At 54.1% G+C, this 13244-nt stretch overlaps 1 protein-coding gene across 1 annotated transcript in view; it reads left to right on the forward strand.

Annotated features, from left to right (window-relative positions):
• PIK3C2B (phosphatidylinositol-4-phosphate 3-kinase catalytic subunit type 2 beta) overlaps positions 1-13244 on the forward strand; it is a 67830-nt gene that overhangs the window by 30297 nt on the left and 24289 nt on the right. Inside the window, exons 6-15 of the mRNA XM_087827891.1 lie at positions 2482-2593; positions 2716-2795; positions 3186-3249; positions 4120-4266; positions 4864-4897; positions 6241-6436; positions 7484-7606; positions 10909-11076; positions 11639-11750; positions 12912-13054. Coding sequence (XP_087684017.1) covers positions 2482-2593; positions 2716-2795; positions 3186-3249; positions 4120-4266; positions 4864-4897; positions 6241-6436; positions 7484-7606; positions 10909-11076; positions 11639-11750; positions 12912-13054 — 1179 coding nt within the window. The remainder of the gene's footprint in view (positions 1-2481; positions 2594-2715; positions 2796-3185; positions 3250-4119; positions 4267-4863; positions 4898-6240; positions 6437-7483; positions 7607-10908; positions 11077-11638; positions 11751-12911; positions 13055-13244) is intronic.

Below are 13244 nucleotides of genomic sequence, written 5' to 3' on the forward strand. Positions count from 1 at the left end.
TTGTGTGAGGTGCCCTTATATCGAGGGGTAGAAGGAAGACTGGGCAGCAGTGCCCAGTGGAACCTAGGGAAGAAATCACAGTTGCTCTCTTCCCCCTTCCCCTGCCAGTAAGCCCTTCCCCACTGGCATGTGCTGCTGGTTAGCCTCCTCACAGAGGCTCTCTGCCAGCCCCTCTCCATCCGTGCCCTGTGCAGCAAACAGCCTCCTGGACAGGCCGATGTGGCCCAGCAGCAGCAATCCCCTTTCCACGGCCCTGGGGCGCTGGATTCTGGCCAGAGTGCAGGGATGGCACCCCTCAGGTGATATAGCTGGGTGGCAGGCCTGGAATCAGCCAGACAACAGCAGATAAGGAAGTGGAGGGATTTGCTCTCCTCCCAAGCTTCCAGTTGCCTATTGCCCATGAAAGCAGGCCTTGGGAGTGGGGAAAGGAGAGGCCTGTGTCATGGTTCTTAGGAGAACCTGTAAGTGCCACCACTTGCTCTTTCTCTCATATTCAGGTGTAGATGCAAGGGATCTATGGCTAGAGCAGTTCTCAGCTGTTTTCTTTAACCTAAGGGATGTTGTTGGCCCCTTCTGGCCTCTCAGTAAACCTTAGTAGGGAAGGACTGGTCTGAAGAGAGGAATTTGTGGGGATCAGATCAGATCAGATAGATTCTGTCTGAATTACCTTGTAGGTACCCTAGTGCTTGAGCCCCCAAGTCCAGAGGTGGTAGATAAACTGTCAAGTTCTAACTTCCTGCCAGGACCCGGGTGGAATGCCCAGGGCGAGGTGGAATGGGATCGGTGGCCCTGGGGTCATGCTTCCCCCACTCTAACAAATGCATACATGGGAAGAAGGCCTTCCATAGAGAAGGGCGAGCAAGTCCCCAGGGGACCTGTGTCCATGACTCTGGCCCAGGAGCCCCCCTCTACCACCTAGTCTCTTCTCTTCCATTCACCAACAGAAGGTCAGACCCCTGAGCACAAGACAGCTGCCCTGAGTGGGGTGGGAAGTTCCCTCTTGGGCTTCCAGAAAGCTGCGAACTCCCAAGGAAGCCCTGTGGTTTCCCACCATGGCTAGCAGGAGGGGGCTGATGTGAGGGCGAGTGTCGGGTCCAGGATGCAGGCTGCTGTCAGATAAGAACCCTGAGACAGTCCCTGGGGAGGGTTGGGTTTCCTGCTTCCTCCCCCATCACACCACACTCTTCCTTCCCTGGGCACTCCCACCAGACCTACCCCAGGGCCCAGTCTCTCCAGCCCTAGATTTTGGCTGCAGTTCAGACTTAGCAGGATGGGGCCTAGATCAGAGGGTTGGCCCCTCAGGATGTGGAGAACCTCTTTAAATCCTAACTGCACCCCACTGGCCTCAGGCCTGGGCACCTCTGTGGGCTCTGCACACACCCCTTCCCTTCACCCCTTTCCTCTCTCCATTGCCGGCCTAGACGCCTAGCTCTGCTGAGGAAGGAAGTCCCTTTCCGGCTTCTGTTCCCAGCTGCTGGGAGCCAGCCCAGGCCTGCGTGCTGGCCTGCAGGTGGGACTCACTTGGCCTCTCTTTGGGGTTTCCTTTTTGACTGTGGTGTGATTTGGGAAGGAGGAAGAAGCTGGATCATGGAGGGACTTGGCTAGGCCACCTTCTCTGAGACTGGAGTGGGGGTGGGGTCACACAGTTGTCACTTGAACAGTGGGAATGGCATGCAGGCAGGTGCTGTCAAGATGTCTGTAGAGATTTATGTAGTTATTTATAATCAGGCAGGAGCCTTGGGGGAAGGGGAGCAGACTAAAATTTTTTTTAAATTTATTGATATGAGAAAGAGAGAGAGAGAGAAACACTGATTTGCTGTTCCACTTATTTATGCATTCATTGGTTGCTTCTTATATGTGCCCAGACGGGGGATCGAACTTACAACCTGGGCATATCAGGACACTAACCAACTGAGCTACCCAGCCAGGTCAGAAGCAGACCTTTGATGGGCATTGGGATAGCAGACCTGGAATCTTACTGGGTTTGCTTTGTTGACCTCAGCACCCCAGCTGGTAACAGTAGGGTGTGGGAGGCCTAGAACCTCAGTAAGGGAACAGTGTCACCCACTGATCTCCACGCCCAAGCCTGAGCATTGGCTAACTTCTAACATGTCCTGTATACTGAAGCCAAGAGAATGGGGTTTAAACACTATGCTCTGAGAAGTCCCTTTGTTCCCCACCCCACCAGAAGTTCCCACCCTGGAGTGAACCACCAATGACAATACAGGTAATAAATGCCTGGGAAAATCAGTGTTTGTGCAGACTAAGGGATCAGTGTATTAGGTGGTTTTTCTTTAGACAAACCTGTACTTCCCCAAGCTCTACCAGGACATTTCTAGGAGCCAAGGTAGGGGGCACAACAGAAGTACTACCCCTAGGTCACCTCCCTGTCCTGTTTCTCTCTCCCCAAGGCTCAGGTCTATATCGCCCTTCCCACTGAGTCCCCAGGATGCTAATGATCTTGTCCCTCTGTCCCACCAGTAAGCACGCTCTGGGCAGCCATGAGTACATTCAGTACTGCCGCAAGTTTGACATTGACATTCGGCTACAGCTGATGGAGCAGAAATCCGTACGCAGCGACCTGGCCCGCACGGTTGGTGTGGGGCAGGTGGGGGAGCACGGGGTGATATGGAACACATTTAGGGGGAGTGGGGTAGGAGCACCGGGTTGAGGTGAAGGCCCCACCCCTCCCTGAATATGGTACTTGTTACTCAGGTAAATGATGACCAGAGCCCCTCCACTTTGAACTACCTCATCCATCTGCAAGAGAGGCCAGTCAAGCAGACCATCAGCAGGTGAGAGTGGGTGCCATCTCGGGTGTGGGTCAAGCAGGAGCTCGGGGAAACCCAGCAGATACTCTTGCTTGCCTGTCTCCCAGGACCAGGGCTTCTTGCAGGTGTCGGGGGTGGGACCCAAGAGTTTTATGGGCTGATCCCCACTCCAGGTGTGTTGCATTTCATCCCTCTAGCACTTTGCCACCATGCTCCAGGTGAGAGGTGGCGAAGTACAAAGGACTCACGGTCCTTCAGTCTTCACGGGACATATTGAAGGGATGGGAACTCCTTTAAGCCAGAGTCAGATCCCTGAGCTCTGGAAAAGGAGGAAGAGAATGGATTGCCCAGGTCATGGCCAGGGAGGGGGGTGTCTATCCTGATTTCTACTTTTCCCTGCCCCCAACTTCCTAGGCAGGCCCTGAGTCTTCTGTTTGACACTTATCACAATGAGGTGGATGCCTTCCTGCTGGCTGATGTGAGTACAGATCCTGGGGTGGCCTGGCTGCCCAAAGCTCTCCCAAGCTTTCCCCCAGTCCTCCTGGAATCAGCCAGCCCTAGAAGGGATCCGGAGCAGACATTCCCCTTGGCTCATGGGCAAACCAAGACTGCTGGCTGTTGGGTAGCTGGCAAGTGTGTGGAGAGGAGTTCTGCTCCTTATAGAAGTAGGTCAGGAACCGTGTCCTGATCCCTATCTCTGGAGTAGGGTGTCTCCAAAGCTAAGGGATGTGGAACCATCACCCAGCTGCTACATGTGAATGTGCATTAATGCGTGTCCTGTGAGTCATGAGCGCCCAGGAACCTCTGATTGGAGAAGTTCTGAGGAAACCATGAGGAAGTGGAGGGTCCTAGAGGCAGGGAACGGCCAGGGCTCTCTTTATGTGGATTCACAGGGGTTTTTAAGCCTCAAAACCATGATAATAAACATTTCTCCCAAATGTCGTGAAGCTAACAAAAATCAGATAGGGATTTGTCTAGAAATTCTAGGTGGTGGGATGAGAAATAGGCTACACAGGTAAGTGGTGCCTCAGTGTGGTCTCCTTGGCTATTCCCTGTGGATGGCTCTGAGGGAGACCCTGGGTGTGTTTATATTGTACCCAGAGGGGTAGCTGGGAGTAAGAGGAGGCTCAGGGAGGAGGGCTGAGAAAGCTGGGGAACGTGGACATGGCTCATTTAATATAGTAGGAGTGATTATTTGCCCATGTTGGATGTTTGAAGATAAAGTATGGATTCCACTAGTTACTCCTGAGGGTCATGAGCCCACACTCCTCCCAGCCCGTTCCTCCAACACTGGGTGCTGGTGGCCAAGGGCGCTAGCCTGCCAGCCTCACTGTGCCTCCTCTCACAGGGGGACTTCCCAGTGAAGGCTGACAGGGTAGTCCAGTCCGTCAAGGCCATCTGCAATGCCCTGGCTGCCGTGGAGACCCCCGAGATCACCAGTGCTCTCAACCAGCTGCCCCCCTGCCCCTCCCGCGTGCAGCCTAAAATCCAGAAGGTAATGGGGCCCAGGGCGCTAGCATGGGGAAGGAGGAGAGGGATATTCGCAGGCAACTGGGTAATTAGCTGTCCAGCTGCTAAAAGGCTCTTCTCCCACCTCCATCTTTTATGTTTGAATCGTTTAGCCAGGAGAGTTCTTGGGAAATGGATAGCACGTGTGAACCCTCTTTCGGAGGGCGAGGGTGGGCTAGGGCCTGCCCCCGGGACTGATTGCTGGAGCCCAGACAGGCTCACTCCCAGTCACTGAGGCCTTGCCTGGCAGTTCGTGTGTACATCAGGGGCTTCGGGACTCCACAGGGGCACTGTGTGCTGTGCAGCCAGGGCCAGTATGCCAGGCGTTGTGTCTGTAGTGCAGTGGCCTGAGGGTTAGGGTGTCTCATCTGGGTGGACATGATGACTGTATCCCGGGCCTGGCTCACTCTGTCCATTACACGGATCTGGTACAAGCCATTACTTCGTCCTACCTGGGGACTCTGCTCCTCAAACTTCAGTCCAGTGTGGTCCTGATGAGCGCAGCTGTGGAAAGCCCTTCCTCCAGCTGTGGTGGAAAAGGCTGAGGCCCTGAAGCACCCCTCCTTCTGCTTTTCCCCAATAGGACCCCGCCGTCCTGGCTGTGAGGGAAAACCGAGGTAAGGGAACTGCTCTCTGTCTTTGTCCAGGAGGGGCAGGCAAAACTGCAGACTCTGACCGATTCCTTTTTCTCCCCGGCCCCCTCACTGCTGGGGCCCAGGTCTGCCTGCGTGTGTGTGTGTGTGTGTGCGCGCGTGCGTGTGTGTGTGTGTGTGTTCCTCCAGCTGGAGATCACCTTTCTCTCCATAAAATGTTTTCTCATCACTTTTACTAGTTACTCCTGCAGTGTCCCTGGGAGATAGTGGTGAGGCAGGAGAGGTATGAGGTGGGAGTGGTAATGCGAAGTTAGCCTGGGTTCCAGATGGCAAGACTCTCCCTTGGGGAGGTTGTGGTCATTCTCCAGGTGTCTCATAAGCCCTGCGATTCCAAGTTAGGATGGGCCTGGAGAGGAGAGATAAAAAATGTTTCACTAGTACCCCCCTTGGGTCTTTCAAGCAGACCTTTGCCCTACAAAGCCCGTATTCTGGGATTTGTGGTCAGTGATTCACAGTCTTTTGGGTTTTATGGACGAATAAAATGTCCCCAAAAGTATTATTTGGGGGACCACCATAGAAATGTCATCTTTTATTTTGCCAAGCAATGACATATATATATATTTATTGATTTCAGAGAGAGGAAGAGAGAGAGAGAGAGAGACAGAAACATCAATAATGAGAGAGTCATTGATTGGCTGCCTCCTGCACGCCCCCCCCACTGGGGATGGAGCCCGCAACCTGGGCATGTGCCCTGACGGGGAATCGAACTGCCATCTCCTGGATCCTAGGTCAATGCTCAGCCACTGAGCCATGCCGGCCAGGTGCCAAGCAATGACTTTTTAAAAGTAACTGACAGCCCGGCCGGGCGTGGCTCAGTGGTTAAGCGTCGACCTAGGATCCAGGCAATCAGGGTTCGATTCCCAATCAGGGCACATGCCCGGGTTGCAGGCTGCAGCAGATCAATGACTCTCTCATCATTGATGTTTCTATCTCTCTCTCTCCCTCTCCCCTCCTCTCTCTGAAATCAATAAAGATATATTAAAAATAAATAAATAAAATAAAATAAAAGTAACTGACAATTCTGATTCCCACTATTTCCTAAAAGGACATTTAACATTAAATAAGTTGCAATACGTAAAAATAAGGGCAGTGTTTACATTTAATATCTGTCATTTCATGAGAAGCTTATGACATGCCCCTGCTTTTTTCTCGTTTCACCACAGATGGGTGAACTTGTCATGGCTATTAGAATACCATCTGGCATTTGGGGACTACTTCCTAGGGTCTTCCGTCCTAGCCTGCACAGTGGCAACAAGCTGGGGCTTGCAGAGGCCTCACACCTTCCCTCCCGCCCCTTCCTTTCACAGAGAAGGTCATGGAAGCCCTGACAGCTGCCATCCTGGACCTGGTGGAGCTGTACTGCAGCACGTTCAATGCCGACTTCCAGACGGCAGTCCACGGGAGCCACAAGCACGACCTGGTCCAAGAGGCCTGCCATTTCTCCGGGCCTCTGGCCTTCACTGTCTATGCCACCCACCGCATCCCTATCACCTGGGCTGCCAGGTGAGCCAAGGGCTGTTGGCCTGGAGGGAGGAGCAGAGTTTGATTTTCAGGTGGTTCTCCCGCTGCCCAGCGTTTAGAATCTGTGGCATCGTGGTGCGTGGTGGCCGAGAGGGAGTACACGTGCCTGAGGGGGACATGGGCTGGGACATGCTAGAGGAGAGCAAAGGTCTCTTAGGAAGTAGAAAAGAGGCAGCACTGGCGGATCTGCTATTCCCTCTTAGTGCTGGTTCAGAACTGGCAGCATCGGCATCCCTGCCCCCTCCCATCCAAGGCCAGCTGATGGACACTTGGTGACAGATGGCTGCTTCCCAGCTCCAGTGCATGCCCCATGGCCAATGACTGCACTCCCCTGCAGATGCACAATGGGAGGGGGCGGGGAGGTGGGACATGACCCTTTGTCTGGACTGCAGTGGTGGGTGTGGAGAGGCTCCTTCCTTTGGTAATCCTCAGCTCCTCTGCAGGATCCTCCCCATCCAAGGCCTGGGGAAACAGGCATTCGGCTCAACGACCCCCTTCTGGACCCCTCCTGTCCCTCCCTCCCCTTCTCTCTTTGTTCCTCACTTAATGTATTCCTCTAAGCGATTGACAGAGAACAAAGGAGGCAGCCTGGGAAACCGGGGCCTTCTCTGACCTCTTCTGTCAGGCACCTGTCATGAGCCACAGGGACCCCCATGTGCTGGCATTCAAGTGGGCAGATGTCGGTTTCATCTCCCACCCTTCTCACCTGCATATGTGCACACACGCACCCCCCACCGTGCTGGGCTGGAGCTGACTGGAAGGAGGAGGCTGCATGGCTGGTTCCCATGAAGAAGGAAGAAAAATCGTGGCCCAACATGGAGCCCGACACTGGGCAGAGAGATCCCGATTGAGTTGCTTCTCCCGGAGCACACTTCTGCAAATCCACTTTGGCTGTCCTGTCCCGTGACCCATTACAGCCTCCAGAGACCCAGAGGAGTTTTACCGAGGGAAATGGGATTTGGCATAGGTGGGGTGACTGAGGTGGGGTTTGGGCGCTGAGTGTCCTGACCTGCTCCCTTTCTTTGGTAGCTATGAAGACTTCTACCTCTCCTGCTCCCTCAGCCATGGGGGCAAGGAGCTGTGCAGCCCCCTGCAGACCCGGAGGGCTCACTTCTCCAAGTACCTCTTTCACCTCATCATCTGGGACCAGCGGTAAGACCCTCCCTCCAGGCTCTGGAATGAACCAGGGGTGGTCACTAACCCTAACCAAACAGGTCTTTTGACCTCTTGAGTCTCCACTCCCCTAACTCTTAAACGGGCCCAAGAATAACTTTTACCCCTCAAGCTGTTATGAGACTCCACAGAGAAGCATCCTTGAGGGCTCTTGGTGAACGATGAAGGGTCATATACAACGCTAGTTGGTAGTTTCAATGATAATTCATTATTTTGATCTTGTCTCCCTTGAAAGGTTTCACTGGCTTTTCTTCCCCAAGTTTCCACAGGATAGAGAGAGGGAGGGGACTTACAGATGGAGAAGGGAAGGTTGTCTATAGGAAAGAGTAATGGGCTTGAAGCCACAGAAAGCAGGCTGTATTTTAGCTTTGTTTTGGCTTCTCTGTGCCTCAGTTTCTCAAAATTTAAAACGGGGACATTTGTTTAACTTGTTGGCAGTTGCAGCACTGACATGGATAGGTAAGTTATGAAAATGAAACCATAAGCCCAAGATAGTATTAATCAGCATTTATCGACAATAATTTGCTGCCAGGAAGGTAGGCGTCAGCCAAGCAAAGCAGGAAGGAAACGGAGGCGGGGATGCCTCAGATGGTTGCAGGTGTTTGCCTGCCCTGCTTCTTCTGTGCTGTGCCCTGTCCTCACTCCGGAGGGTCAGCAGCCCTTGTTTGCTGTCAGGTTCACTTCCCCATACCGACTGCGTCTGGGTCTTTATTTGCAGAGCAGGACTGCTACTTCAGTGTTTGGAGTGTGTATCAGAGAGACTGAGAAGGGTCCTTGTGGAGGCCAAGGAAGCTGAAATGGGTAGATAGAGTCTGTGGAATAGCCGGGAGGTGGGGGTCGCTGTATAGAGGGACAGCTGGGGAGGCAGGTCGTTTCTCCTGTCGTCACACTGTGTAATTCTTAGAGCAATAAATGTGTGAAGAAAGTCCTTTCATGGAACAACTGTCAGGGCAGGAGAGCCTCCTTGGAGGCTGAGGATGGCTGCATTAAGTGGCTTGTGAGTTTCACCATCCCCTTGGCATTCTCTGGCCTTAGTTACTTCGCTGTCAAGGAAGGGGTGCTCTGCAGTCCTCCAGGCCAGGCAAACCCCACAAAAGTGGCCTTAGATCCTTTTCCCATAGAGTATCAGAGGTATAGAAGTAGCCAGGCCTGTCCTCCCTTAGCCTGCCTACTCTCTGGGTCTTATTTTGCTCCCTGTCTGAGATTTCTGCTCAGAATCCCAAAGGGCTGGCACCCTGCCTGGAGCCTTGTGGAGGATGTCATCTTAGCACTGCCCATCCAGATGCCCCAGGGGAGACCTCTTGGCACCTTCATGGTGAAGACCAGGGCATTGGGAGAGATGCTACAGTGAAAGGTTCAGAACACAGGCTCTGAGTATATTCATCGTCCTATCCTTACTGTAGGTGCAGCCTTGGGCTGGTCGTTTAACCCAAAATGGGCATGGTAATAGGACCTACCTTGTAGGGTTGTTTGAGAGCAATTGGGACATGGCAAGTAAAGTCCTTGGCACAATACGTAGCCCATGATCAATGCTTTCTTCTTTGTTGTCTTAGCTGGGGGAGCCCTCTGAGGTCCTGTTCGAAGTGACTGATACAGTGACTTATTTGTGCATGAAAATATTATCTGTATAACCTGCAGTAGCCACAGTGTTGCATAGCAAAAAGCATACAGATCATGCATACACACATCACACAAGTGAAGCCTTGTGCTCCTTTTCACTGATGAGAAAACTGAGGTGCGGAGGTGTGAGTAGTTGCCCAAGGTTGTGAGTGGCTGGAACCGGCACATCCCAGGAACCCTTGTCGGAGGAGGCAGCCCTTTTATAAGTGATGTGATGTTGAGGAATGGGTTGCAGAGGGAAGGAGGGGTTTCTTAGGCAGGGAGGAGGTTCAGGGATGCAGCTAACCTACTGACTATCCTGCCTGACCCCTAGTGAAGGTCCACAGGGGGTTTGGGATACCAGCTATACCCAGGGGCTGAGGAGAAGGGCCTTGGCTGGTTTGAGGGGTTGTGATTTCAGTTAGAACGTTTCCTCACCCACCTTTCCCTTTGCCAGGAGGCTGGGAGCCTCTTCTTGGGTGGAAAGAAAGGGATCAGGCCCAGCCCCCTGTGCTCTGTGCTGTACGGTCAGGTGATTCTCTCCCACTGCACTAGTACAGGGATCAGCTAACTCTCAAAATAGGCCCAGCAGCCGTGCTCTGCCACCCCACCCTGGCATGTCCAATGGCTGCTGGAGGGGCCCTAATTATAGCTGTGCCCCCCACCCCCAAGCAGCTGGGACAGAGCAGGGCTCTGCCAGTCTCTGGGAGGGAGGGAGTACCTCATCTGGGTGGAGAGGAAAGTCCCCTGGAGGAGTGAGGGGCAGCATGGAGGGAGGCTGCTTCATCAGGAAACTGCCAACCTTGGGGGTGGCCACTCTGCCTCTGTGCCTCCTGGCGTAGAAGCGATGGCCCTGGGCCAGCCAGAAGGGCGTGACAGTGTGGACTTTGGCCCAGGGACAGCTTTCCCTAAAGGTAATGTGGGCCTGCCCTCTCTTTCCACAGCTCTCCCTCACCCCACCCTGGTGCCTGTCCTGAACTCTGAGGGAGCGGCCTGGTGATTCAGGCGGGAGCCTGGGGTAGTGGCCAGAGCTCACCCGCTCAGTTCTTTTGCACCCCCCCCCGACTCCCCCCCCCCGTCGCCCCCCACTTTGAGAAGCCCTGTCTCTTTATCCCTTTGGCTTTGAAAACAAACCATCTTGTGTCCCCGGGGTTAGGAGAAGGGGGACGGAGAGAAGACAGGCAGGTGGGGGAGGGTGGGCTGAGGGCTGGGAGCTGCTCCTGCTTCTTGACGCTTCCCAGCAGCAGCACGTGGGGGAGGGGTGGGATTGTTAAATGGAAAAAGATTGTCCAAGCAGCAGCTTCTCGGGGGTCCTCTGCAGAAATCCTAAAACGGAAGGCGTGTGGCTTACAATGTGAGGCACTTAGTCACCTGGACGCTGAGATGGCTCTAGCCAAGCGAGTTTTGTCTGGTCACCATGGGTAGCCTCCAAATGAGGGGATGTTTGCGTCACCGTACCGAGGGGCTGCAAAGACACCATTTGTGCTTCTGGGAGCATCTGCGGGGGGAGGTTTAACCTCCAGTTTGGGACTGGCCTGGCTCTGCAGGACAGCTTCCCCACGGAGCATGTCTGACATCCTGAGAGGGAGGCCAAGTTCTCACCCTCAGCTTGTCTTCCTGGGCCACCTGCCCTTGGAGCCCCAGGGGCAGCACGTCCTGATGTCGTTCCCTGCTCTCCCCAGGATCTGCTTCCCAGTGCAGGTGAACCGGCTGCCTCGGGAGACGCTGCTGTGTGCCACCCTCTACGCGCTGCCCATCCCTCCACCAGGGAGCTCCTCGGAGGCCACTAAGCAGCGGAGGGTGCCTGAAGCCCTGGGCTGGGTCACTACCCCGCTCTTCAACTTCAGGCAGTATGTGAGCCCCAGAGCAGGAGCTTCTTGGCCTTGGAAGGGAAGGAGGGGTATGGAGAAGGGCCTGGCTGTTGCACTGGCCACTGCCTGTCAGGAGGGTTGGCCACGAGGGGCTCACTGGTAGAGTCCAGAGGGTCCCAGCCCTTGTGCAAGGGACCAAGGCATAGGATTAGTGACCAGGACAGTTGATGTAACTAAGAGCTACTGGGCAGGACTGGTGGCACACTACTGTTGGGGGGGGGGCATGGAAATGCAATGCTCAGGTCACATGCCATCTGGTCTTGTCACTGGAAGGACCTTAAAGGTCATTTAGTTCAGCTCTCTACCTCAGGAAGGCATCCCTGCCACAGGTTATCCAGACCAGGGTGTGGCTAGCTCAGAAAGGCTTTGACTTTTTCTAGGACCCGGACGAAGAAAAAGGCAGTGGTCTGGGGAGAGAATGAGAGAGGATTTGGGTGGTGGCTTCAAGCAGAAAAGGCAGATTTGGGGATGGGAGAGCAGGAGGGAAACCATGTCCTTAGCCACTGGGTTTGTTGGCTCATCCCCCTTCCATTCTCGTTAGCGTCCTGACCTGTGGCCGGAAGCTTCTAGGCTTATGGCCAGCAACGCAGGAAAACTCCAGTGCCCGTTGGAGTACACCTAATTTCCACCAGCCCGACAGCGTCATCCTGCAGGTGAGATCCCAGCCCCATCCCTAGCCCCTGCCCCCACCCATAAGGACCACACTCGAGTCAGCTCCCAGTTTTCCTGTGAGTTTGGGCTGGGATGGGGGAGAAAGTGCTGGAACTTTGGGCATGGGATAATGGACGTCACTGAGCAACTGGGTGAATGTGGTTAGATTATGAGTGGGAGGGTGAGTTCTGTGGAATCTCTGTCCCATCTCCTGGAGATTAACGTTGATGTCAAGGAGCCTAAAGGCAGGGTCTGGGACCCTCCCCATCCACGCTCAGCTCCTTGGAGTCTCTTGTATTGAACCCTCGTATTACTAAGTGTGATAAAATCTTAGCTGTCCCCTCTTGGGGCCTGAGGGGAAGCCCTCCCCGAAGCAGTCACTCAGTGCTGTAGTGGGTGCACAAACTCATGGGGAGAGGAGGAGGAGCTCGTCAGGACCAAGGTCTGGTTACCAGTTCCTGGCTCCCCTTTCCATGGTCATGAGATACCAGAGTGGACATGGAATGAGATAGAAGGAGAGCTTCAAGAGGCAGGCGTTTTTGTCTGTCCTATTTACTACTCTATGCCCCGGGCATAGAACAATGCCTGGCACATATTAGGGTTCAGTAAACAGCTGTTGAATGAGAGAACATAGAACTTCTTTTGAGAACTGGCTCACTGAGCACCAATACCCATTTTACGAGAACAAACATCTGGCGGCATAGAGCAGGGAACCCAGGATTGCACGCAGGCTTTAGAGTTGGTAGGGCCCTCACCTCGTATGTGTCTGACTCCCATGAGGCAGCAGTGCCCTCCAGGACCACACTGAAGGCCCCCCACCCTTGGCTGGAGGCTTCCAGTGGCTCGGTCCAGTGACACTTCTGTTCAGCGTACTGGCCTGAGGCTGGTCCCTCTCACCCAGATGCATCTCAGCCCAACCTTTCCCCACTTGCCCATTTTTATTTCCCTCTCTTTGTTCCTTCTCTTATTTTGCTGGAAGTTACAGTTGAAAGGGACTTTGGAGAGCACCAAGCTTAACAGGGTTATTTTATAGAAAGCCTGAGGGTAAGGGAGGGAGGAAAGCAGGAACAAGTGTGTGTGAGAGAAGCTGGAGACCTGAGTAGGTGGCAGCCCTCCCTAACCTGCCTGTTCTCCCTCCTTGCTTCTCTGATCCCATCCCCCAGATTGACTTCCCCACCTCAGCCTTTGATATCAAGTTCACCAGCCCCTCTGGAGACAAGTTCAGCCCCTGCTATGAGTTTAGCAGCCTTCGGGAGGAAGACCAGCACGTGCTTAAAGATATCATGCAGAAGGAGTCCCTGTACTGGTGAGACTCGGCATCCCCCATGTGTGGCTCAGGCCCCACCAAGTCTGTCACATTCTGTCTGACCCCTTTCACCTCCCAACTCCATGTTCTTGTCCTCCGGCTTTGGGAGTGGAAGTGGGCTGGGGTGGGCATTGCCACCTGGGCAGGAAGTAGTGGAGAGAGGGTTCTGCTGAGGGCAGCCCCCAGGCCT

The sequence above is a fragment of the Miniopterus natalensis genome, chromosome 19, assembly GCF_054644295.1.
Source record: "Miniopterus natalensis isolate mMinNat1 chromosome 19, mMinNat1.hap1, whole genome shotgun sequence".
NCBI classification, from domain to species: domain Eukaryota; kingdom Metazoa; phylum Chordata; class Mammalia; order Chiroptera; family Miniopteridae; genus Miniopterus; species Miniopterus natalensis.